Source organism: Leptodactylus fuscus, chromosome 1, assembly GCF_031893055.1.
Source record: "Leptodactylus fuscus isolate aLepFus1 chromosome 1, aLepFus1.hap2, whole genome shotgun sequence".
In the NCBI taxonomy this organism is placed as follows: Eukaryota; Metazoa; Chordata; class Amphibia; order Anura; family Leptodactylidae; genus Leptodactylus; species Leptodactylus fuscus.
In genome coordinates, this window is record NC_134265.1 from 330401885 (window position 1) to 330427310 (window position 25426).

A 25426-nucleotide genomic window follows, 5' to 3' on the forward strand; every position below is an offset into this window, starting at 1 on the left:
CTTTATGATGGTTACTTTCGTGTCTAACTATGTATTCTGACGTTCCCGAGACGTTTGTTAACCCTTTTACTTGTTACTGTCTGTTCTATTTTCCCCTTGCACAATCTTCAATAAAAATTCTGAATTAAAAAAAAAAAGTGCGCTGAACACAGTGGAAGGCCTAAGATATATGCACCATGTGCTGTTCCTATAAACCAGTAGCTGCTATACCAGTCTATGTAATCCAGTACAGTTCCCATCAGAACTTGTTTATGCAATTTTGATGCCGTCACAGCCATTGACCATTGTAGTCAGTTTGAGGGAAAACTGTACTGTTAAACATAGCAAAAAAGTTCCAGGTCCGTCCTGGCTCTGTCTATGGAACTCATGAGCGTTGGCCCCTACAGGTCTGTGCGTCTGCCCCCTGATACATGGACATATATAAATAAAATCCTAGTAACACAGTAAATGTTCTAGCAAGCTCAGAAAACTCTGTGAAATGAATCATAGGGCGATTCCCATGGCCCATATGTCCAAACTGCGGGCGGTCATTATTAATGGCCCCCAATATAGATGAGAAGAGAATGTGTATTTCTTATTCTGCCGAGAGGAGCATGTGATATCCCAAGCAGTTGGATCATTTGGCTTTGCTGGCAGATCGCTCAATGGTTTTACAATTATTGTATCTGACAGCGGAATATTCTAGGTGCCTGAGAAGAGCGAACTTGGAATCTTCTACAGAAAATGAAATATCCGACTAGTCAGCAGGACACAGCTATAGAAGGGAGACTGTCAGCAAAAATTACTCTTGCAAGATGACATAAAATAAGTATATACTTGGCTAGGTCGGTGTTCATAGCGGTAGCATAGTCGAGAAAAAAACTTATAATAAACGTATAAATGTATCATTCCATCTGGCTGTATATGTAAATTAGCTGGTAAGTGTCAGATGGGCGTTGCCTTGCTAAAAGGGAGGAGTCCTGGAGGTATCTCTAAGGCTACATTCACATAACAGTGAAAACTGGCTGTGGTTTTTTAATGGACATCACAAGGCAGTGTCAATTTATATCCTGCACAGATTTTGCCCCCCATGGTTATTAAGGGGAGGCATTTTTAAAATCCCCAGGCAGAGACTGGGCTCAGGCGTGAACCTAAAACTAGAAGAGTCTATCTACTTCAGACTAGCTACTTGTGCGGCACATGGGATGTTAGTCACAGAAAGCAGTTCTTCTGATTCTGCTGAGACTTCTTTTTCTGTGTGTTTTTGTAGCTGCATCATAAACTGGATTTGCAGCCCAGTGTCCCTGGATCTACCGGTTTTCTATTTTCCATTTACTCCTGGCACAATTACATGAAAGATACCAATAGTAGTAATAATGGATTGAGGAGGAGAGTAAACTTCTCTGTATTGTATACACCCCCTGCCTCAGCGAGAAATGCAAAATGTGCTGTAGCCATAATGGCATAAAGGACACCATGTATGAAGGCTTATGCAACCAAAAAACAGATTTCCCAGCAAGATCTTGCAGATATTTCTACTCGGGTTCCCTTTAAGTGTATAATTATTAATGATTCATTGTATTTACCCCAAATAAACTACATAAGACACACTAATACACTATATACTTCCTTACCTTTGCTGCACGGGATGACCAGCTTTGATATAAAACAGAATTTTGCACTACTCTATCACAATATATCTGTACCTCTTGCCTCTGGTGCCACCCAGTGGTCGTGATGTGCACTGCAGCCTGTCCAGGTTTTTCCTAATATACCGTAATACTGTAGTAGCTTTGTTTTGTGAGAAATTACAATCATAAAATTTCTAGTAAAGTACAAATACGGTACAATATATCTATTTTATAGTAAATTTTTATTATTTCACTATTTCCTCCCTGGGTATAGTACGTGGTCTGTTTTAGTAGGAAAGAGAAGAATGAATAATAATTGCAAAAGTTCTTCCATAAAGTTTTATAGTGAATCTAATATGTGGGCGATTAATCACATTATCATCGTGAATGAATCATAAGCTGGGTTATTATGTGGCTTTTCTATGGTGGTTTATGATACATAGAGGCAGAGATATTACTCACTGGGTGCAGAACGCCACATCCCGTGCTCAGGAAAGCCCCACATCATACGCTGTATTTATAGTCACTTTCTATAGTAACACTCGCCAGCCAACCAGGAAATTCCAGTCTGAGCTTCATCCCTGCCAGTAATGGACAAGCTCCAAAATAAACCGATAGCCAAAAATGCCAGCACATTGCCGTATAGAGAAGTGCCAGGTTATAGGAGTCATACTAGAGGTGTAAAGTGACACTAAATGTGCAAAAGTAAGAAACTAAAGCTACAAATTAAAGCAGATGGAGCCCAAACAGATTTTCTTGCATCCTAGAAAAAATTTGATAGGTTTTGTTATTTACTGTTCGGTCTAAAATTACCTGGGCAGTGTATGTAGTATGGAAGTGCTGGTTGGCCTTATCCCTACAGGTATTGTGTGCACTATTATCTGGACATGGTGCAAGACATTATTTATCCACCTTTGGGATGAATCAGAACTCCCAAACCTGGTATTTTCACCCAAAATCAGTGCCGACCCTAAGTGGAACTCCTTTCCCAAACACAACTTTTTTACCCATCACCAGTGTTCAACCTCTTTGGAACTCCTTTCCCAAACCATCCATTTCACTTAATATTAGTGCCCAACCTCATCAGAACTCCGTTCTCAAACCAAGCCTTTTTAATAGGTGCCCAATCTCCCTAGAACTCCTTGCCAAATCCAGTCTTCTCAGCCAAAATCAGTGCCCAACCTCACTGAAACCCCATTCCCAAATCCAGCCTTTTCACTCAACCTCACTAGAACTCCTTTCCAAAATCTGGACTTTTCACCCATCGTACCCCACTGAGTTATCCCTAAATTAACATTTATCATCTATACACTGAATCCTACTAATACTGTATTATAAATTAGCTTCTGCCTGTGAATTCATCTGTGGGTTGTTGTTGGCGATGAGCTGCTTATATTTAGCGAAATGCGGTTGGCGATGATCCGCCTGCGTCCACGTCTCAGCTCTGTTACATCAGTGCATATGCGCAGTAGACGGAGCTGTATGTACATCCCTATGTTGAGCAGAACAAGCTGCCTCAGCTCTGCTACATCTGGCAATTTGGATCAGAGGGGTTGTCTTGTGTGAGTGTCCTAGCAGCGTCTGTGTTAGACATGGCTGAACGGATGCTGCTGAACTTTGACACAGTTCGCCCTACCCCCCCCCCCCCCCCCACACACACAGTAGAGCCCAAACAGCACATGGCGTCGTGTTACGCACACAAACTGCTACCGCGCAGTCTCAGCTCTGCTACATCTGGCAATTTGGATTACAGGGATTGTCTTGTGTGAGAGTGTCTGAACAGCTTCTGTGTTACAAACAGCTGAACAGATGTTACTGAAATGTACCACAGTTCTCCCCCCTCCCCCATCAGAGGCAGAACAATACATTCCCTGTCATACTCACTGAAACTCTAGACCCAATATACTCCTCTTGTCCAGACACAGCCTGCCTGTTCTGTAGTCTCCTGATCTTCCATGAGACTCCATTTTCTTCAGCTTTCACACTGTCCAGATTCATCCAATATAGCTCTGCCCACAAATGAGTGTGCAGCTCCGCCCACCACATAGCCTGATCCTATCAGAGAACAGCTCAAGGACCTGTGATGGCATCATCACAGGTCCTTTAGTGTTGTGTGAACCTAAATTCCTTCATAGCAGTCAAGTAGGGACGTCATTTACCGGGATAAAAAGTATGTGGCAAATTTGAGGCAAATCTGTTCAGCCGTTTCTGAGTGATTGAGGAAGAAACATCTAAACATCCAAACACACAAACTTTCACATTTATAATATTAGTAGGATGTGAAAGTTTGTGGCTTTGGATGATTGTTCTTCAATCACGCAAAAACAGCTGAACGGATTTGAATGAAATTTGGCACATAGATAGATTGTAACCTCGATTAAAACATAGGCTACTTTTTATCCCGGTAAATAACATGGCTTCACGACTGTTATGAATTTTTGTTCACATACTATATTACACTGCTCTTGTAGCAGTTTATTTCAGGTTCTGATAAAGCCAGGTCTGTGATCTCCCTGTGAAAACACTCAGATAAGCCTCAGTCCATTCTGTACACGCATCTGCATATTATCTGATCTGCTCCAGGCAGTGCTGACACACTGGATGGGAAAACACCTTTAATCCAAATTGGCAGTTTGCAAATTGTAAACATGCTGGGAAAAAGAAAATCTAATTTGTCGAAAAATTCTAAAACAACGAGAGCTATGAAGGAAGCCAGAGGTTAAAAGAGATCTCCTCAAGCGGAGCTGAGGGGGATCATCCACACCAACAACATGCTCATTACATGGCGTCCAGCGAGCTGCTGAGATGCTGGAACAATCACGGGCACAGCACGAGGAATGAGTTCAGTGGCAGACCAGCTTGACAGCTGCCGAAACGCCAGAGCAGGCGGATCATTAACGCCAACAATTTGCTGAATATAGGGGGATCATTGATGCCAACAACACGCAGACGAAGTCGCGGGCAGAGGCTGGTAGATGATAAATTAATAATCTCTGGGTTCTAACGACTGGTCATTACTGATGACTACAACTGTGGTCTTGAACCATTGTTACGGCGGCTTTTGATCACACATATATCCTGACGCTTTTGCAAAGTCTATGGGACTGAAGAAGTTGTATATTAAAGGGAATCATAGCCTAGCTACCTGAATTGTTTTACCCAATATATTGCTAGTTCTTGCTCTGCTGAATATGTCTCCTCATGGTTTACAACTTTTTGCCTAAGTTTCAAACCACCTCTGCTATCTAGTAGCAGTGCCTGCACTGGTGATACCAGTCCCTTTTCAGGGCCACCTCTGTTCTCTACTCTTAGCCTTAGCCTTACAGTGTTGGCCAAAAGTATTGGCACCCCTGTAATTCTGTCAGATAATACTCATTTTCTTCCAGAAAATGATTGCAAGCACAAACTCTTTGGTATTAATAATTTCATCTATTTTGCTTGCAATGAAAAAACACAACTGGCTGCAAGTGTGATTTAGTTATTGCCACCACCTGTTAGGTGCCTCAGGTAAGTAACAGGTGCTGTTAATTACACAAATTAGAGAAGCATCACATGATTTTTCAAACAGTGCCAATACTTTTGTCCACCCCTTTATTATGTTTGGTGTGGAATTATATCCAATTTGGCTTTTTGACAATTCTTTTTGTGGTTTTCCATTGAAGACAAATTAAATGAAGATAATAATACCAAAGAATTTGTGCTTGCAATTATTTTCTGGAAGAAAATGAGTATTATCTGACAGAATTGCAGGGGTGCCAATACTTTTGGCCAACACTGTATACCAAAATATGGACACCGCTGCCTGCCCCGATCTGTACCTCACACTTTCCATATTTGCACAATGTAGAGGTTGAGGCTTGAGGCGGATTAAGGTGCACGTTTGGCTCAAGAAAGGGCCTTGTGCCAAATTTGCGCCTCAATATCATACCTCTATGGCAGTTTTCTGGCATAAAGGAAATGATCAATTTGTTCCTAAGTTTCTTATGCTTTTTGAGTTATCCCAGCAAGGGCTGCCATTGCATTGATGCAAATATTGTATACCATTCTACTACGCTACATAATACGTTGGCACTTTACAATTGAGATTAGGAAATATCTTGGCATTTGTTAAGGCTTACCAATCTCTCTTATGGCATCTAAGGCACACATTCCCCACTCTCCATCTCTGTCAAAGTTTTGTGTTGTCGCACACCTGTTACAATACAGAACATATATACTGTTACTGTATGAAGGGTATTATTAGAGTAAGACAAGATTTCTGCCATGCTTTACACTGCAGCTCTGCCTATTCTGATAGGCTGCTACAAATAAGCACAAGCCCACCAGGAAGTAAAGCTGCCCTTCATGGCAGATGGAGAAGTACTCTAAATACTCTTCTTTAAGGGGTCCCCCATGGTAGTGATGGATGAAGGTCCCACTGGTAGGGCCCCAATAACTTGGAGTTAGGGGTAAATGTTTAGTAGGAGTACCCCTTAAAAAGATATTATACTGAGCAATCCACTTACCACTTTTTGTTCCTAAAGAACCGCTGACGTATGCAAGAAAACTGTAGACGTCCGCCACGCAGAAACGGGATCTTGCACTGTTTACCATCTTCGGTCAAAGCTGGAGACAAGTACGGTACATATAATTAAGTAAGTGCTATAACATAAGGTATACGGGAATATATACAATACAGGTGTATATAGGTGTGTTAATACTCCAGGTTAAATTTAGAGGTCCTTAAGGTGTTCCTCCAATTCTAAAACCATAATACTGGAGAATCTAAGAAACTTTGTAATGTATCCTATTAAATAAATCTGTTTCCTTCTCCACTTAATAGGCTTCTTTTCTATTCCTCTTTCCCTTTACTGAGGTTCTTCTTCTTATAGCATACCTGTCAGGAGTCTATGGAGAGGGGAGGGGGGAGAAGGAGGCTGTTCATTGATTTAGTGCCTCATTCTGTGCAGTGGTAGATTCTTATCTTGAAATATAGTAGTGTCAAAAGAGCTGCCTCAGCATTGTCTTTACCATCCTCCTCATCCCTTTACTTTCCATAGACTTCAACGTAAAAAGTAACCAGATAAATGGAGAAGGAAACAGATTTCTTTAATAAGATATATTACAAAGATTATTTATGTTATGCATTGTTAATTTATACAAGTTGTTTTACAATTGGTGGTAGACTTTAATGACCACATTTGATTCTAACAGCACAATAATGTACTGTATATACAGATGTAGCAGAGTTAACCCAAACACATGCCATTAGTTAAAATATCACACCACAGCAATTTAACCAATTGTGGAAGTTACGCTCCATTCCCATGGAGTAACGTGCCGCTCATTTAGACATGTATACACGTGTCAGAGCGCGGCGCTTCAAAACAGATCCCATTGATTTCAATGGGTGCCAGCTTACGCGCGCTACCCATTGAAATCAATGGGTTATAAATCCTCCCATTGATTTCAATGTGTTGCGCGCATAAGTTGGCACCCATTGAAATCAATGGGATCTGTTTTGAAGCGCCTCACTCTGAAACGTGTTTACGTATCTAAATGAGCGGCGCGTTAGTCTGTGGGAACGGAGCCTTAGGGTCCATTCACACGGAGTAAACGCGCGTCCATTTTGGCAAAATACACGTGTAAAGAATACACGTGTACAAATAAGACTCCCATTGACTTCAATGACATTTTTTTTCACGTGTGAAAAAAAAGGGGGCCAAAAAACATGTCACGTTTTTTGGCACATTTTTTTACACGTGTAAAAATATCATTGAAGTCAATGGGAGTCTTATTTTTACACGTGTATTCTTTACACGTGTATTTTGCCAAAATGTGTGCGCGTTTACGCCATGTGAATGGACCCTTAGGGTTAACTCTGCTACATCTTTATGTAGCAAAGCTGGATATGCATTTAAAGAAGATTTGTCACCTCTCTTAGGGTATGTTCACACTGAGTTTTTTGCAGGCGGATTTTGACGTGGAATCTGCCTCAAAAGCTGCCTACAAAAAGGCTCTCATTCATTTCAATGGGAGTCGCTCACTTTTTTCCCCGCTGGCGATTTTTTTTCAGCTATTGGGGAAAAAAAGCGACGTGTGACGTGCCCTATCTTCCCGTGGACTCTGCGGATGACTCAGCTGCACCGTCCACGGCTCGAAACTTACTCCCGATTAGGGCCATTCATTCAGGCCTAATCAGGAGCGGGATGCGACGATGGGTGCACTGCATTGGCATCCCATTGCGGTTAGCCGAGCGTAGAACTCACACGGAGGAAAAGGTTTCCGTCGTGTGAACGTGCCCTTAATATGTCAGATTTAGCAATTTTTCGTGTTTTTCATGTTTTCTTTAAATTCTAAGTTGTGGCATTCCTCTTTTACTCCTCCTGGAAATGTAAAACAATTAGAGCGGGTCTCTAAACAATCTTTCACCACAATTTAAAGGAAAGTGCCAGCCGATCTCTCTTCCTATTTACTCTGACACAGTCTAATGAGTCACTTCAACAGTGGTGAGCTGCAATACCATCTACAACCTACTGACAGGTGTGGCGCTGCGTCTGGAAGAAAGCTTCTCTAATACTCGGCTAAAACAAGCCAATATGTGCTTCTTTACCTTTAAATGAGGCTTTTAGTTCTGGAAGGTTTTTCTATGAAGCAGCGTGAGGATAGTCACACTAAAGCTATAAATAAGAATCTGCGCTCTTGGAAATACAATGCCAAAGAACATCACACGAGTACATGTCACTGTCATAACCATAGAAACACTGCATTATACAATAATATAAGGACACACAAGGACTGTGTAGATTCATCCTACCTTAACCTACACTCACATAAACAGCACGAAATAATACATATCTATTATGGGAATTCTTTTCTAAGCAGGAGCAATGTAATAACTGAGCTGCAGGAGAAAACATTCCGCTGCCAAAAATGACATTCAGCAATATGTTCAGTATTGAGATTCCTTCCATCAATGAAGAATAGATCTATTTCTTGTTTTCTTGTTATGGAGCAAAATTTCGGAACCATGAAGAATCTTGGCATCCACCAACAGACAATGCTTCACTGATTCTGACACAGTTGGAATTTTCTCTCTAGCCTCCACCGTTCCTGAGCAATTTGTTTCAGCATCTCTCTCTAGCCCTCACCATTTCAGAGCAATTTGTTTCAGTATCTCTCCTCTAGCCCCCGCCGAGCCTGAGGAATTTATTTCAGCATTTCTCTCTAATGCCCACCGTTCATGAGTAATTTGTTTCAGCATCTCTCTCTAGCCCCCACCGTTCCTGAGCAATTAGTTTCAGCATGTCTCTCTAGCCCCTGCCGATCCTGAGGAATTTATTTCAGCATTTCTCTCTAGCCCCCACCATTCCTGAGCAATTTGTTTTAGCATCTTTCTCTAGCCCCCACCGTTCCTGTGCAATTTGTTTCAGCATCTCTCTCTAGCCCCCACCATTCCTGAGCAATTTGTTTCAGCATGTCTCTCTAGCCCCTGCCGATCCTGAGGAATTTATTTCAGCATATCTCTCTAGCCCCCACCATTCCTGAGCAATTTGTTTCAGCATCTTTCTCTAGCCCCCTCCGATCTTGAGGAATTTATTTCAGCATTTCTCTCTAGCCCCCACCATTCCTAAGCAATTTGTTTCAGCATCTTTCTCTAGCCCCCACCGTTCCTGTGCAATTTGTTTCAGCATCTCTCTCTAGCCCCCACAGTTCCTGAGCAATTTGTTTCAGCATCTCTCTCTAGCCCCCACCGTTCCTGAGCAATTTGTTTCAGCATCTCTCTCTAGCCCCCACTGTTCCTGAGCAATTTGTTTCAGCATCTCTCTCTAGCCCCCACCGTTCCTGAGCAATTTGTTTCAGCATCTCTCTCTAGCCCTCTGCTCCTGAGCAATTTGTTTCAGCATCCAATATGCTATTCAGACTCTCTACTGTCAGGTGGGCAGTTTGGGGCTTTAGTCTCCAGCCTACGACCTCCTACCTGACAGTAGGGAGCCTACTTAGTATATTGGGTGCTGAAACTAACAGCAGTGATTGCTCAGGAACGGTGGGGGCTAGAAAAATATGTATGAATCAGTGGAGTTGGTAGAGGTGGTGAAAAGTCCTCTTTAAGGCTGAGGCCCCATGTTGCAGAAACGCCGCATTTTTGGTGCAGATTTTGCTGCGGTTTTTTTAACCAAAGTCAGGAGTGGATTGAACAGAAGGGAAATGTCTAAGAGCTTCATATATATTTTCCATTCCTTTTCAAGCCACTTCTGACTTTGGCTCCAAAAACCGCAGCAAAATCTGCAACAAAAAATGCTGCTCTTCTGCAACGTGGGGTCTCAGCCTAAAGAGTTTTTGGGGGGAATTCAATCATTGACCTATCTTTAGGATAGGCCATCAATGTATGGAATATGGACAGCGGGTGTTTGGCCCCAGAGGCAGCAGTAGCTGGTGGATGTATTTGACCTCAGTATGATGATATCCTTGGAGTAAGATATGGGCTTTGTAGGGCAGTATTTTCTAATCACTGTATGGCGGTATTATTTTGATACTTTGTGATGGTATAATTTGGGCTCTCTTTGACAGTACTACTTGGGCACTGGGTGACAGTTTTAGGCATTGGGCATTGTTAAACATCTTAGACTTTGATCTGTTGGCAGTGTCCTTGAAAATTTCTTGGCTTCAGTCTGTGATTTAAGGGTTGTGCATTTGGGGGGGGGGGGGGGGGTTCAAGCATTTGAGGGTGGGTTTACAGAACTAAAAGTGCCAGTATTTTGAGTTAACTTGTACCTATATGCCTTGACTTACAATTATTTTGTGTCTTGAGCTTGTCCGAAAGGGAGCAAGGCTTTAGATGTGGCAATGTGCACCAAATTTGTGGAAAAAATGATGCACAAATTCAGGTGCAAACTAAGCCAGCTAATAGGTTTTGTAACTTTAAACTAGACCAAGAGTCTCAAACTCAGCCCAGCAAATGGGCCGCACATAGAAAACATATGAAGTAGAAGGGCCGCATGTCTTTCAAATTCTATACATTACAAATTTATTGTTAAATAACCCCAGTAGTGCACCCATAAAGTTTAATGTCCCCAGCTGCAGCCCCATATAGTTTAATAACCTACCCAACAGTGGCTTAAATCCTTGCTTCTCTGCTTCCGGGGGCAATGCTGTGACATATGTGCGCCATAAGCAGGGGAAGAGAGCGGCATGGGCCAAGGAGTGAAGAGATAAGTATCAGCACAAGCTTGTAGGCCGCAGGTTTGGAAGATTTAGAATTAGGTTGGTGATTCTTTTCTTCCCAATTCTGCCGACCCAATTGAAAGACCGCAGGCTGATAATTGTGCATGTCATGACCCCTGGACTAGACAGTATAGATGTGCCAGGTTCATCTACATTAACCACTAGGATATATCTGGAGTATTTGTAGGCTACCTGGTTAGATTTACACTGTCTGCATATTAGACAGGATTAGTAAATCTGCCCCATTGTGGTCAAATTGCCCACCGAGTCTGAGGGAAGGAATCTTGTCGATCAATCTAAGACCTAAAGAGGACGGTAAAACATTGTAAGTGTCAGAGAATATCTACAAAATGTTGGTATCTACAAGTCAGATGATCTGTTGGACGAGAAAGGAGACCTTGGCTAATATCCCGAATACTGTCAAGCGTGATCGGAGCCAAAAACTCAGCGTTCTTATTATTTCAGTAAATGTAAGGCTGAGTTCAGATGGAAGGTTTTGGTCCGGAATTTGACGCCTCAGATTTCGGACCAAAATAAGGGTAGCCGCGACTGGATGCTGGTGCAGTGCACCGGCATCCGGTCGCGGCACTCCACTCTGGATTAGGCCCAAATGAATGGGCCTAGTCGGGAGGGAGTGTCTTCAGGCGAACGTCCAGCCGCGGCATCCGCTTGAAGAATGAGCACGTCACTTCTTTTTTCCAGGAGCCGGAACATACCGCTCGTGGAAAAATGAAATGACCAGCTCCCATTGATTTCAATAGGAGGCGTTTTTTTGGTCAGGATTTTGAGGCGAATTCCACCTCAAAATCCTGACCAAAAAGCCCCATCTGAACTCAGCCTAAGGGCCCCTTCACACGGCGTAAGTGCTCAGCTCATTCCAAGTTGTACACGCGTGCGCTTCTAAACACTTCCCATTCACTTCAATGGGAGCGCGCGTACAGCCGGCTTTACGCGCGCTCCCATTGAAGTGAATGGGAAGTTTTTAGAAGCGCTCGCGTGTACGGCTCGGCTCATTCCGAGCTTACGCCGTGTGAAGGGGCCCTAATGATTACAAGTATCTCAGTGCTTTATATATTCTGGATAGGTGTAGTGCGCCATGCGTGGACGAGAACTGCATGTAGTCGTAGCGCAAATGTTGGTCATGCAACATGTGAGACTTTTTGAAAGGGTTCTAAAAGGAAATTTGTTTCCAATTTTTTAATGTATTTAATAAAACCGGATATTGAATTCTATAACTTTTTCTAGTTTTTATCAAGGGGGCAGCCATCTTTGCTGCTCTGCTAACAGCATATAGAGATATCCTTTATGGCATAGTCATGGCCGTAGGCAGCAATAGTCTGGAGCCGACTCTGGATGCTCTGTGAAGGGGAGGGGAGTCAGTTGTGTCATCAATAAAGGTGTTATCTTCTATTGTAAGCCTGTCTGTGATGTAAATAAGGTGACTGCTTTAAAGAAAATGTCCACAGAATATTATTCTGTCTATTATTTGGCTTAGTGGCCAGAGTAAAAATTATAGGGTTTAGTTCTTATTTTTAAATAGAAATCATCAAAAAAAATAAATATGTTTAACTTAAAAACTCAGTTAAAAATATAGGTAATTTCCTGGTGACACATTCCCTGTAAAAGAGAATTCCCATCTCAGAGATCCTATCTATGCTGCTATGTAAATTCAAGAGTTTTCTACAATACATTGCTTTAGCAATGCTGCTTTGTTTGCATGCTGTGTGAAACTATTTCTCCCATTGTTTACACATTGTAGTCGGGGCACCCGACCTGTTATCTGATGACGTGACTCTCTGATCTCTGGAGGAGAGGGGAGCTGAGTTGTCTGTATTACTTTCAGAAATGCTGTCATCCATTCTATGCTTGGGGCAATCAGTTCAGCTAATTGCAGTTTGCTAATAAAGGCTCAGACAGTTTTATACAAAAGGTAACATTGAGTTAACCGCAAGGGAGCATGTACATGTTTTTTTCTCCAAACCTATGTAATGTCATATACATTTACTTTGCATATCAATTGATCTGTGTATATTAGTTTTCTAGTAATCATAATAAGTGATCTCTCATGTCTATATCTAGTAAGGTTCTTCTAGTGTCCTAAACATCAAACAGTCAAAGCCGCCCACCAGCTTGTTGAAGAATACAGGAAGTGAGAAGAAGAGAGAGCAAGCAAACTGCTGAGACAGGGAGATGGGAAAACCCCATTAAGTTGCAGCTTGGGACGTTCATAGCTTATGCTAGGTGACCTTGCATGATTCATGCCCCCTACAAAATGGTCATACACATTAGATCAATGTAGGCCATACCAACAACATTACTATTATGCCATAAGTACATCTTATACAATAAGTTCTATAGTCAAGTGGGTGAGTCCATGGCATAGACCTGTAAGTCACAGCATGAAGATATAAATCCTCTACCACTATCACATAATATCTTCAAGGAATCAATATAGTGATCACCCTAATGTCACCCTCTACCACTGGTGGGTTTTTGCCCAACTAATCTTATTCACTCTAGACAATATCAACCGAATGTATATAACAAAAAAGTTCTGACATTTTACTACTCAGGGGCTGAAAAGGAACCACGGAGCCCATAATATATCATGGAAGGAGGCCTATGGGGTCTGTTATAGAGAAGGTACCCCTCTGATATCACAGTGAGAACTTTCAACCCTAAAATGTGGAACTCATTTATTTCTATAGGAGAGCTGTTGGGATTGTTTTGGGGATTATGGGAATAATGATTTCCGCTTTAGCTTTCATGCACACATAATATTATTTCCCTCTGATTTTCTGCGCCAAAATCTATGACTAAACCTGTGACTTAATCAGAAATTTGCTACATGCAGATTTTGTCACTGATTTTAGAGCAAATTTCATCCCCGTATATTGGTGATGAAAATCCAAGTGTTGCCCACAATGTGCGCATGTAGTCTAAAAGGGCTTTTTCCTGTCCTTAGAATAGGTCATCGATTAAAGATTGGTGGGGGTCCAGCACACAGGACCCTTGCTGATCAGCTGTTTGAAGAAGCCGTAGGTGAGTGCTGCAGCTTCTTCACTACTTACCAAGCATAGCACAGTATATTATAGTGGCTGTGCTTGGTATTGCAGCTTACGCTGGGTTCACACCAGCGTCTGGACTCCGTTATCAGGTTTCCATCTTGTGCATGCAGAAGACAGAAACCTGTCATGCCGAGTCTGGCTGTGAGCGCCGGTGAGCGTTTTATGCTCTCCACGGCAAAACCGTTTTTTTTTTAAACCGGACACAGAGTACTGTATGTCTGGCTCTGTGTCCGGTTTAAAAAATAAATGGTTTCGCCACGGAGAGCATAAAACGCTCACCGGCGCTCACGGCCGGAGACTTTTCAAACCCATTTAAATTAATGGGTTTGAAAGATGCCGGCAGGTTCCCATCTCCCGCCCTGTTTTGTGCAGGAAACAGAAACCTGCAGAACGGAGTCCTGGGCGCAGATGTGAACGAGCCCTCAGCCTCTCACTTGAATGGAACCGAGCTGTGATCAGGTCATATGACCAATGATCTTGACACCACATGGCCTGTGAAGCACAAGCTGATCCAAGGGGTCCTGGTTGTCAGACCCCCACTGATTCTAAAGATAGACATATATGTTGCTTTCTCAGTCTTAAGATTAGATTCATTCCTCAGACTACAGCCTTTTCTGTACCTATATTTAGTGTTGTACCGAAAATTGTTCATAGCGTTCCTCTTTGTATTTGAGTAACCTTGTCAAGCTACGTATTTCCTTTATATATGTCAAGGAGGACATAAAAGAGGAAGGAGTTATAGGGAATCAAAGCCGGGCTGACACCTCCTAACATGGAGGATCCTATTACTTTGTACTTTTGTCGCATTACGGAGCCGTCTCTTCCCATTATAGTATACGTGTATTCCCAGAGTAATCTGTCTGAAGTGCAGTCTAATTCTCTCAGATCCTACAGTATTCACTTTCATCATCTGCCATCATTCACACTTCTCGACACTTTTGTAATGCAATTTTTCTGTCTGTTTCAAAAGGAACAAACAAAACAAGGTTTACATTGCTATCAATGTAGCTACCATGAAGACAGGCCACAGAGCCCTGAATAATACCGCTAAACAGCTACTAGGGGATCCCTGCTTTCCTGAAAAAGTAGGGATCCTATGGGTGAGCCCTCCATATACTTGGTTACTGCCAGGGGCCCATTCCCTTTAACTAAGTGTATCATTAATAAGTTTTTATTCTCTACCAGCATTTTTGTCATTAGTAGATTTTGTAATCTCGTACAGATTTTGACTCCTTTCCATGAAATCCGGTGCTACAATCCACTTTCTGTCCCTTTTGTATTCTTTCCCCTGTTCCTCTCACTGCGTCTCACTGTATAGTGCAGGGAAGCTTGGACATTATAAAACTTAGAACAGTGGTTCTGGTGCAGTGTCGGCCCGGCCCACCAGAGTAACAAAGGTTCCTATGATGGGCCCAGGTTCCTACACAGTAATGGTCCAGCAAAAGACACCCAAATTTGAAGGATACTATGGTCTATTTCTTTGGCATTATTGAAGGTTAGGACCCAAGAATCATTTTATCTGGTAGGTCCAAGGAACCTCAATCTAACACTGTTCTGGTGTCATATGAAATATTAGATTCTCTCTGTTTTACCATTATTAGGAGGGATCTTCCAAAAGTTTCCAAACATTTTTATGTATATATTAAGAATTTAAAAAATTACTTTTCTACCTAGACATCTGCCTTTGCGATGAAGACCAGTCACATGATATTCTCAAACACGACCAACTACTTCTCCTCCCTCCTTCACCATCCTCAACAAAAAGATATCATCAGTCAAAACCCAGTCGAAATTGGCACATTTATTATGTAGCTGCAGTTGCTCCCAATCCTGACGCTGGGTTCACACTAGCGTTCGATCTCTGTACTTAGGTTTCCGTCTACTGTATGCAGAATACGGAAACCTGTCAGACAGTGTCTGGCTGTGAGCACCGGTGAGTGTTTTATGCTCTCCGCGGCGAAACCGTTTGTTTTTTTTTACTGGACACAGATTCCTGCATGTTCGACTCTGCGTCCGGTTAAAAAAAAAGGTTTTGCCGCAGAGAGCATAAAACGCTCACCAGCGCTCACGGCCGGACACTTTTCAAACCCATTCAACATGCCTGCAGGTTTCCATCTCCTGCCCAGTTTCGAGCAAGAAATGGAAACCTGTATGAACGGAGACCGGGCGCAGATGTGAACAAGCCCTATGTTTTCAACTGGAGATATTGCCAGAAATACAGGTAATACTGTGATCTTGGTGGCATATTAAAGATGAAAATTTCAGCTTTCACATGACACCAGGTTTATACCCCTCATAATGCCAAAGATAGATGTGTTTGACATGACCATCCTCCAGACTCAGCTTCTCTGTGTTATAGTCATGTCGGAAGCAGTGAGGATTTCTGCTGCCAATAGAGAAACAAGCGACAAAATGTATATTTTGGGAATAAAGTAATATAAATTATAATTAATAAAGTATATTAGAATATTTATTAATGACACAAATACTGCCAGAAAATCACAAAGTTGTCTGAAAGTTTAGGTATGCTTGAAGCCTCACCAGGACCTGCGACACAGGTAGGAATTTTACCTGTTCACCAGGACTTATGACTCAGGCAGGAGTTTTAGATGACACTGTGAAGGGTACACAGGAGAAGGGACAATACCCTTGAAACTCCCCCCAGTCCACTGGTCCAAACTCTCTTTATGGTAAGGAGGACTGGTCTTGTAATAGGTTCCAGCACTTCTAGTGACTCTGTCCACTGCTCAGTCTTTCTTTTGGCAGGTCTGTCTTCTGTTCTCGGTCCTTGGTCTCTTCCTACCAGTCCACTAGTCCATTCACAATGGCTGAACAAGGCTTGCTGCTCTGCTACATGCTGGCTATATAGGTGGTCACTGCTGCACTACTCTTCCCTACCTACACCTATGGCTATGTTCACATCTGTCCACCTGAAAATCAGCAGAGAAAACCACGGAGGACTTTTTCCTCTATTGGTTTCAGTTTTCAACCAATGTACAGCTGAGGAACCCTAGTATAGTTTATGAGGTCCACCAGACCCCACTATTTTAGCAGTATGTCTCTCCATTGTTCTGGTCCTACGACCAGATGGTCCTCCAATGAACCAGAACAATGGAGAGGTGAGAGTAATGTGCACCGAGCATAATATGCCATCCTATAGATCCCTCCCCCATACACAACAACACCACGGGTCACGGTTTAAGGTACAGGGTGACATTGATGCCAGGTTTTTTATTATTTTTATCTATTTTTTTGTGTGACAATCTGATGTAGTTTTAGCTCAAATTTAAGAAGAAATAAAGAAAATTCTGAAGGATTCAGCAACCTCCAAGCACCATTGTAGTTGGCATGAACAAGTCCAAGTGACTAGATGTATTTTAAGGCGATGAGCACATCTTACCTTGTATCCTGCTTGTAATATTTAGACTTTGTCTCATAGGCAATAAAATCTTAAATTGCCTGTGGCTGTCATGGCCAGGTCTCTGCTGGAATATAATAGCGTGTACTCGTAAGTATATTCCATCAAGTAGTTGTAAAGATACATAAGAGAGAAAAATAATACAAAGGATTGATAAACTTCTGTAAAACAGATATTCTCTAAGGAGGTTCTGACTGCTGAAGCCCCAACAATGAGATTTTTGGTTTTCTATGGTCGCTCCATATATTGTATGTGATCATACAGACCCTGCAGGACCAAATGGAAATTCATCCTATGGACTCTTTAGTGTCCCTGTTCTGTAGTGTATATGGTATAGGACAGTAAAGCCAGCGGGGGCAGGGACTCCTAGTATTACAGATAACCATGATATGCACAATCCTGGTCTCCTGTATTCCAGCCTGGAAATCTGGCCAATGTCTGGAGCAGCCTTATAGCCCGAATTTACCCCTGGGCCTTATCATATGGGTGTTCTCTTATGTAGCGGGCCCCAAGATCTGGGTGCTGCTGTTCCTCTATGGTCACCATTAAACAGACTACATAACACATATACAGGTTACCTACATGTATATCACACAGAAGGTATACCATCTCAAAAATCCAAAAATAACTTCTTGCAGGATTGTTTGCCCTCCTTTCCCCTTGGGCCTGTCTTCTGTACACAGAAATTTGTACATACAAGCTACAGGAGAGAAGGGCACTTATACTAAGAAGGACCTTTGTTCTCAGATGTCATAGGCACATCACACATCATACCATATGCACATATTTGTCATCCCTATGCATAGGATACATGCTATATCACTCACCCCCCACATGTTCCTCTTCGGCTGCCGGGGCATGCTGGGAGTTGTAGTTTTGAAAAATTTAGAAAATAGCTGGCTGATAAATTTTCCTATTGATCTCCCTGTACATTATAATACTCCCCAGTGGCAGCACACATAGTAGAACTATCTGTGCTGTGTACATAAAAAAATTTAACATGGAAATTTTTGACTTTTTTGTCGGAAGTCCAAAAAATACAAAAAATAAAGAAATTCACCTTCACAATGCAAAGTTTGAAACATCTTGTCTCCAAAAGACCGTCATGTCCATATAATACAAAACAACTAATATTTCTTCTGGACCCAGAGCCCTGGCGTGTACCATATATATATATAAGGGACATAACTTCATGTACTTACCACCGCACTGCAGATCTGGCCCACGCCAAACACCAAGAGACAGAGCCATGAGAAGTGGCCGGTGGCCTCCATGCTGTGTCCTTGCCTTTTGCTAGAGATAAAGTTTGCAGGGCGCTTCAGCTAAAGTAAATACAACACGGATGGTCAAATGGTCATCTTGGTGTTTTGCAAGCAGATGTGATTTCCTGCTCCTGTCTCTGCCTCTCCGTGCACATTGCAAGCAAAGGGAAAAATTAGCAAGTAATTATTAACCAGTAATCTGGTGGGCGATATTGTAAGCGGCAGAAAAGTAGAAGTTATTACTGGAAAACATAAGTAACGCAATGAAACAAACACACCTCTGTCATAAACCTTCCTATAATAGAGATAGGAATGGAGCAAATCCAGCCAAGGGCCCCGACTAGCCAAGTGTCCCCAATCCTTCTGTGCCTCTCACTTTGCAAAATGTCCACCTTTTGGAGGTAAACAATAGAGCCACATTTCTATAAGTGTTAATATTCTTTCTTAAAGGAGGTGGCCAATTAAGAAAATCCATTCTCATACACCCTATTGAGATAATGGGGTGTGCGGGGGGCTCCTCTATTTGTGATTTTTATCTCCAGGTCAAGGTGGCGAGTGGATTCAAAGAATAACTATGGTGTAGGAGGACTCGTCTTGTCCTACATCAGGCTAGGTTCACAGGGCAGAAGCTGAAAAATTCTGCATCTGGAAAAAACTGTGTCTGTCTTCCATTAAAGGGGCTCAATCAGCAAAATCATGCTGATAGAGCCCCACATATGCGTGAATAGCTTTTAAAAAGGCTATTCAGGCACCGTAAATGTTATATTAAACTACCCCCCCCCCCGTTTTAAAATAATACCCTAAAAAAGAATGTGCTCTACTTACGGATCATGCACGCTGGGCGGGCATTCAGGGTGTGTCTTCATCTTCATCCCCGCCTCTTCTTTCTCCGATGTCCTCGGGTCCCATCCTCCGGCGCTCGCAAACGGACATTGATAAAAAAAAATGGCCTGGGCGCATGCGCAGTAGCATGCGGCTTCTACTACGGCTACTGCGCATGCGCCCAGGCTATTTTTTTTTTATTAATGTCCGTTCGCGAGCGCCAGAGGAGGACGGGACCCGAGGACATCGGAGGAAGAAGAGGCGTGGATGAAGAAGACGGCACACCCTGAATGCCCGCCCAGCGTGCACGATCCGTAAGCAGAGCACATTCTTTCTTAGTTTAATATAACTTTTACGTGCCTGAATAGCCTTTTTAAAGGCTATTCACGCATATGTGGGGCTCTATCAGCATGATTTTGCTGATAGAGCCCCTTTAAAATGAATGAAGACATGTAATACTTAATTTCAACTGCGGAGGAGCTGTTTGGAAATTGAGCACTTTTTCGTTGCCCAACAGATTAAAGCTGATTATTAGAGGTATCAAGAGAACTGTTTATTCTTACTGTGTTCTTCCTTTATTGAGAAGATGAAACTTGCAATTTTTTTTTTTTTTAAGTCAATGGATGTCGAATTCAACTTGCTGAGAAAAACAATATAAAGCAAAAATTTGTAAGTGGGATCAAAACATTGGGAAGAAATTATTATGATATAGGTCTTAGGCCGCTTGCAGACGACCATGCTGCAACCAGCCTGCCGTGAATTAAAAGCACGGGCTGCCACGGAGGACACGGGGATGTCCCTGTGTAGCGCTTGTGCAGGGGCCGTGCTTCCATGGCTCCTTTCATTGAATGAATAGGTGCATGGGCCGAAAAATAGGACAAGAATAGGACCTGTCCTATCTGATGCGGCCCGGATTGTTGGCCCGCACCCGGGACCGTGAAAATCATGGTTGTGTGTATGGGCCCATGGAAAAGAATGGGTCAGCGTGCTCTCTGTAAAATACACAGCACACTGATCCACGCCATGGTCGTCTGCAAGGGGCCTCATTCAATTCCTCTAGTGGTGAAAGATGAGCCCGAATTATTGGAGAACCTGTCACCAAGCACAGAATGCTATATGTCATACATCATTTCATTCTCGCTCTGCCCCCTGGACAATTCGGCACATATTTTTGAAAAATCCATCCAGAGATCCCCTTTAAGAGGCTCCCGCCTCTACATTAGCCAGGCACTGGTATAGATTTTAGCTACTTGTAGGTGGATTTGGGCATGGATGTCTCCTGTCACCATTTTTACGCACAAACCTTGGCGCACTCAGCCTAATAAATTCCCCTTATTTGTAGGTTACATATCAGTAACCTATAGCTTTTTAGGTGCACACGCCACCTTGCAGTATGTCTAGGACATCAGCTCCTTATGTCTTACTGCTCTTTTTGATGTTGTCAGTTTTGTAGTGACCCTTAGCCGAAAAACACGAAAAAAAAAAAATCCAATCATGGCCTGTGATTGTATCAGCTACAACTGATTGTCCATATCAAGTAGTGAGACGGCAGATTGTACTGAGACATCTTGTAATGGCCATGGCATCGTGCGGAGACTGCAAACATCCCAATCACGGGCCAATCAATGGCCGCCCGCTCATTATGGGGCATGTTCCTAAATGCAGCAGAAGGATCATTCCCATTCTGAGTGCAGTTATTTACCGGCCTCACTAACAGCCTCTAATGATGCCAATTTGCGCCAATACTGAACATTAATCTTGACCCCAGAGCTCACACATAGGAGCATGATGAAACTGTGGATAGCCTGCTTTAGCCATTAGCTGCCAATTCCCAAGACGACTGCAGACTTGATGAGAGCAACTCTTCTGGAATCTGTGTGCACCTTCTGTACGGAAAGTGATATTGTCCTTATGTCAGTCGCTGGAAAATCCGTAAATCGCGCAACGCGGCCTAGACACTAATGACAATGATGAGAGCGACCCCTACTCTCTTCCTGACAGATCATCAGACAGCTCGGACTGCTCAAGGTCACTATTGTCCATCAGAGTTCACGGACACCCGGACGGTAGCGAGTGAAGATCATCATGATAAATCTGTATTAGATTTATTATCAAAAGTAGCGATAAGTGACTCTACTATTGTCATGATACATTTCAAATTAAAAGCTGAGTTTTCTGAGTTTAATATTATTTTTTATTTTGTATACTTTATTTTTCTATTATTTTCTTTTTTAGTGTCCCTCAGGGGACTTGAACCTGGGATCTGCTGATCCCCAGTGCAATGTACTGCAATACACCGTATTACAGTACAATGCAATGCAATGAACCTGATCGTATTTCTAAAATGTAGGGGTTGAGGTGGGGCACATTGAAGCATACCTGATGAGGTTGTAGTATACTGCCCCTGCAGGTGGGAGGAAGTAGTTACAACATCCAACTGCCAAGGTACTTTCGGGGGAGGGGGGAGGGGTTGTAATGGGGTCTTATTATACAATCCAATACAGTCTGCATCCTTAACCATGTATTCTGCCCTAAAGATTTCAGACATTGCAGTAAACCCCACTAGACAAAGGGAATCCGGACCACACGTTACATTTTACCTTCTAACCACTGATATAAACTAAAATAAAAAACTGAAGGGAAGACATATAAGATAAATATATCCGGTCAGATAGATACTGCTGTATGTATTATAGCAATTTTAATTTTCCTTAAATTCCTGACTATACTTGGTAGCATGAGAAGGATGTACTACTCTTCTTAACCAGCAGAGGTCAGCACTTCAGTAACAAGCTAGAATCCATAATAGGGCTCATTCTCTTTACTGGGTGACTTAATAGGACTCTGGTTTATTATTTCTATACTATCTATCTTGGCCTTCTGTAGATGCCATTTATTATACACTAACGTCTTCCCGCGACTTCATCTGCGTGTTGTTGGCGTCGATGATCTGCCTATATTCAGCAACTTCGATGGTTTGCCTGCTCCGGCGTTTTGGCCGCTCTTAAGCTGTCCTGCTGCTGAACTTGTTCCTCGCACTGTGCCTGTGATTGTTGCGGCAGATCGCTGGGAAGCCATATAACGAACATGTTGTTGGCATTGATGATCTGCCTGCTCCGGCGTTTCAGTAACTCTCAATCTGGCCTGCCGCTGAACTCGTTCCTCGCGCTGTTCCCGCCATTGTTGCGGCATCTCAGCAGCTCGCTGGGAGGCCATATAATGAGAGTGTTGTTGGCATCGATGATCTCCCTCAGCTCCACTTGAGGAGAAGTCTGTGACTTCTGGCTACCTTCAGTGCTCTCGTTGTTTGCAACAGATTCTCTTTTTCCCCACTGTGGGACTATTAAAGGATTATCTTATCTTTTTCCCAGCATGTTTAAAATTGACAAACTGCCAATTTGGATTAAAAGTGTTTTCCTATGTTAGTGTGTCAGCACTGCCTGGAGCAGATCAGATAATATGCAAATGTTTATACACACTGAGGGATAGCATGTGTTTACACAGAGAGATAACAGCTCTGGCACCTGAGATAAGGCTGCTGTAGGAACAGTATAATATAGTATGTGAACATAAATTCATAACAGTAGTGAAGCCATGTCATTTACGGGGATAAAAAGTAGACTAAGTTTTAATTGAGGTTACAAACTATCTATGTGCCAAATCTCATCCAAATCCATTCAGCCGTTTTTCTTTCACATTTATAATATTAAGTATTTATAATATTAAGTAGGAAGGATAGGATTTGCAAAAGCATTTAAACACTCCCCAACCAGTGGCATAACTAGGAATGGCAAGGGCCCAAGGCAAACATTTGACATGGGGCCCCTGATCAAGTGCCCCTTTTCAGACCCCCGAGTATAATAATTGGGAGACCGAGGAGGAATGCCAACATAAAAAAACACTGTTACTTACCTATCCCCGGCTCTGCTGCACTCCTCGGTGGTGTCGGCCATCTTCGATGACGTCTGGGACATCACATAACCCAGGACGCAGGCCCGGGTCATGTGATGTCAGAGACGTCACAGAAGTAGACTCGAAGCCTGCCTGGAGCCCAGAGAGGTAAGTAACACTGATTTTTATGTTCTCATACCTCTCCCGGGCCTCCGATTATTATACTCGGGGGTCTGAAAAGACCCCCCCCCCGAGTATAATTATAGTGTTTGTGGGGCCCATGGCGACTTACCGATCCCAGCCCCTGTCAGGATCGGAAAGTAAATAGGGCCCGTTACCAGCTGGAGTAACTCCAGCTGGTAACAGCCTGTTAAAAAAAGAAAAAAATGCAGCGGTAGTGGCTGATGCTACTCCGGTAGTTATGCCACTGATGACAAGCACGGTGTGTCGGCTCTAGTATTCAGTGTGAAAATATTTTACTTTTATGAGATGACTCTGCAAACTCTGTCTCAGTCTATATATCAAAGCTGACTAGTAGGCTGCAGAAAACAGAAAGCATCAGCATGTTGGGCCTGCTCTAGTGGCCAGTGTGAAAACTGTTTACTTTCACGAGATGACACTGTAAATTCTGTCTGGATCTATACAGCACAGCTAAACTTACAAATTTCCAAAGAGTCCACAAATGTAACATGGCACACGTCAACCACAGTACAACCTACCTATGTACCCCAAAAAGATGACACATGAGGAATTCCTATGGTGTACAATTCATATAAAAAAAAATCCTTATTAAAGGGATCCAAAGAAAAAAAATAATGCATAAAATACCAAAAAAGTATGAATGAACCCCAGTCACAACACAAGTACTCTGGATAATGCAATAATATGAACCAGGGTAGGACTAGAGAGCAGCTTGTCACAACCCCCAGCTCGACAGCATCCTCCTGGGGCTGGAGGATGGAGGGTGCTCTAAGACTTAGGGGAGAACAGCTGGGGTGCAGCATGTCTGGGTCACAAGACCTCCACATCACAGACTTCATGTCGTGTGCAGTTGGGCCATATTTGTTAAAGGGGTTTTATGGCCTAAATATTTATTTTTTTAAAAGACCAAGCCGCACATGACCAACCAGCTGCCTCAGCGAAGGGCACATGACATTCTCCATTAGTATTTGTAAGGGGGCGTTCACACTACCGTTGGTGTCCGTTATGAAGGTGTCCGTTTAAAAGAAAAAAAACGGACACCTATCATAATGGACATTAACGGACACTAACTGATGTTAATGTGTCCGTTTTTTTAACTGATCCATTTAATGGATCAGTTAAAAAAAACGGACACTTTAGTATCAGTTAGCATCAGTTAGTGTCCGTTTTTTATACTGTCCGTTTTTTTTCTTTTTGCTGTTTATGCTTTCTGAGCATGTGCAGAAAATAAACGGACAGAAAATAACGGACTGTAACTGATGGCCATCAGTTACTGTCCGTTATATGTCCGTTGCCCATAGACCTCAATGTTAAATAAAAAACGGACACTTTCTGTCCGTTTTTTCAAACGGACAAAAAAATCCTGCATGTGCGATTTCTCTGTCCGCTTGAAAAAACGGACATGGTTGTTAACGGACCCTTAAGGACACAAACGGACACAAACTGACAACAGATGAAATCCCATTGAAATGAATGGAAGTTGTAACGGACACAGCTAGTGTCCGTTGCTAAAATCTTGAACGGACAGTAGCAACGGACACTGCAGTCGGACACCAACGGTAGTGTGAACGCCCCCTAAACCAAAACATAGGAACGTTTTTGCATTCTAGTTTTTCGCAATTTGTGTTCCATTCCAGGATTTGGCTTAGAAATACTAATGCAAAATACTGACTAGAATACTGATGTCTGAATGAGGCCCAAGTCCCCTTCAAGGCATAGTGGCTACTCTAAAGTGGCTTGCAAAAGTATTCATACCCCTTGAACTTTTTCCCATTTTGTCACCTTACAACCACAAACTTACATGTATGTTATTGAGATTTTAAATGCTAACCAACACAAAGTAGCAGATAATTGCACAGTAGAAGGAAAATGATACATGGTTATAAAATTATAATCAAATAAAAATCTGAAAAGTGTGACATATTAAAGTCTTCAGCCCCCCTATATCAA

General features: G+C 42.5%; 1 protein-coding gene across 1 annotated transcript in view; it reads right to left on the minus strand.

The window, feature by feature from the left end:
* Positions 1–18574, minus strand: part of HGFAC (HGF activator) — a 39009-nt gene extending 20435 nt beyond the window's left edge. The window contains exons 1-4 of the mRNA XM_075261100.1: positions 18506–18574; positions 17309–17367; positions 6116–6223; positions 5729–5802 (exon numbers count right to left, since the gene is read on the minus strand). Coding sequence (XP_075117201.1) covers positions 5729–5802; positions 6116–6223; positions 17309–17367; positions 18506–18574 — 310 coding nt within the window. The remainder of the gene's footprint in view (positions 1–5728; positions 5803–6115; positions 6224–17308; positions 17368–18505) is intronic.
* Positions 18575–25426: the final 6852 nt, after the last annotated feature.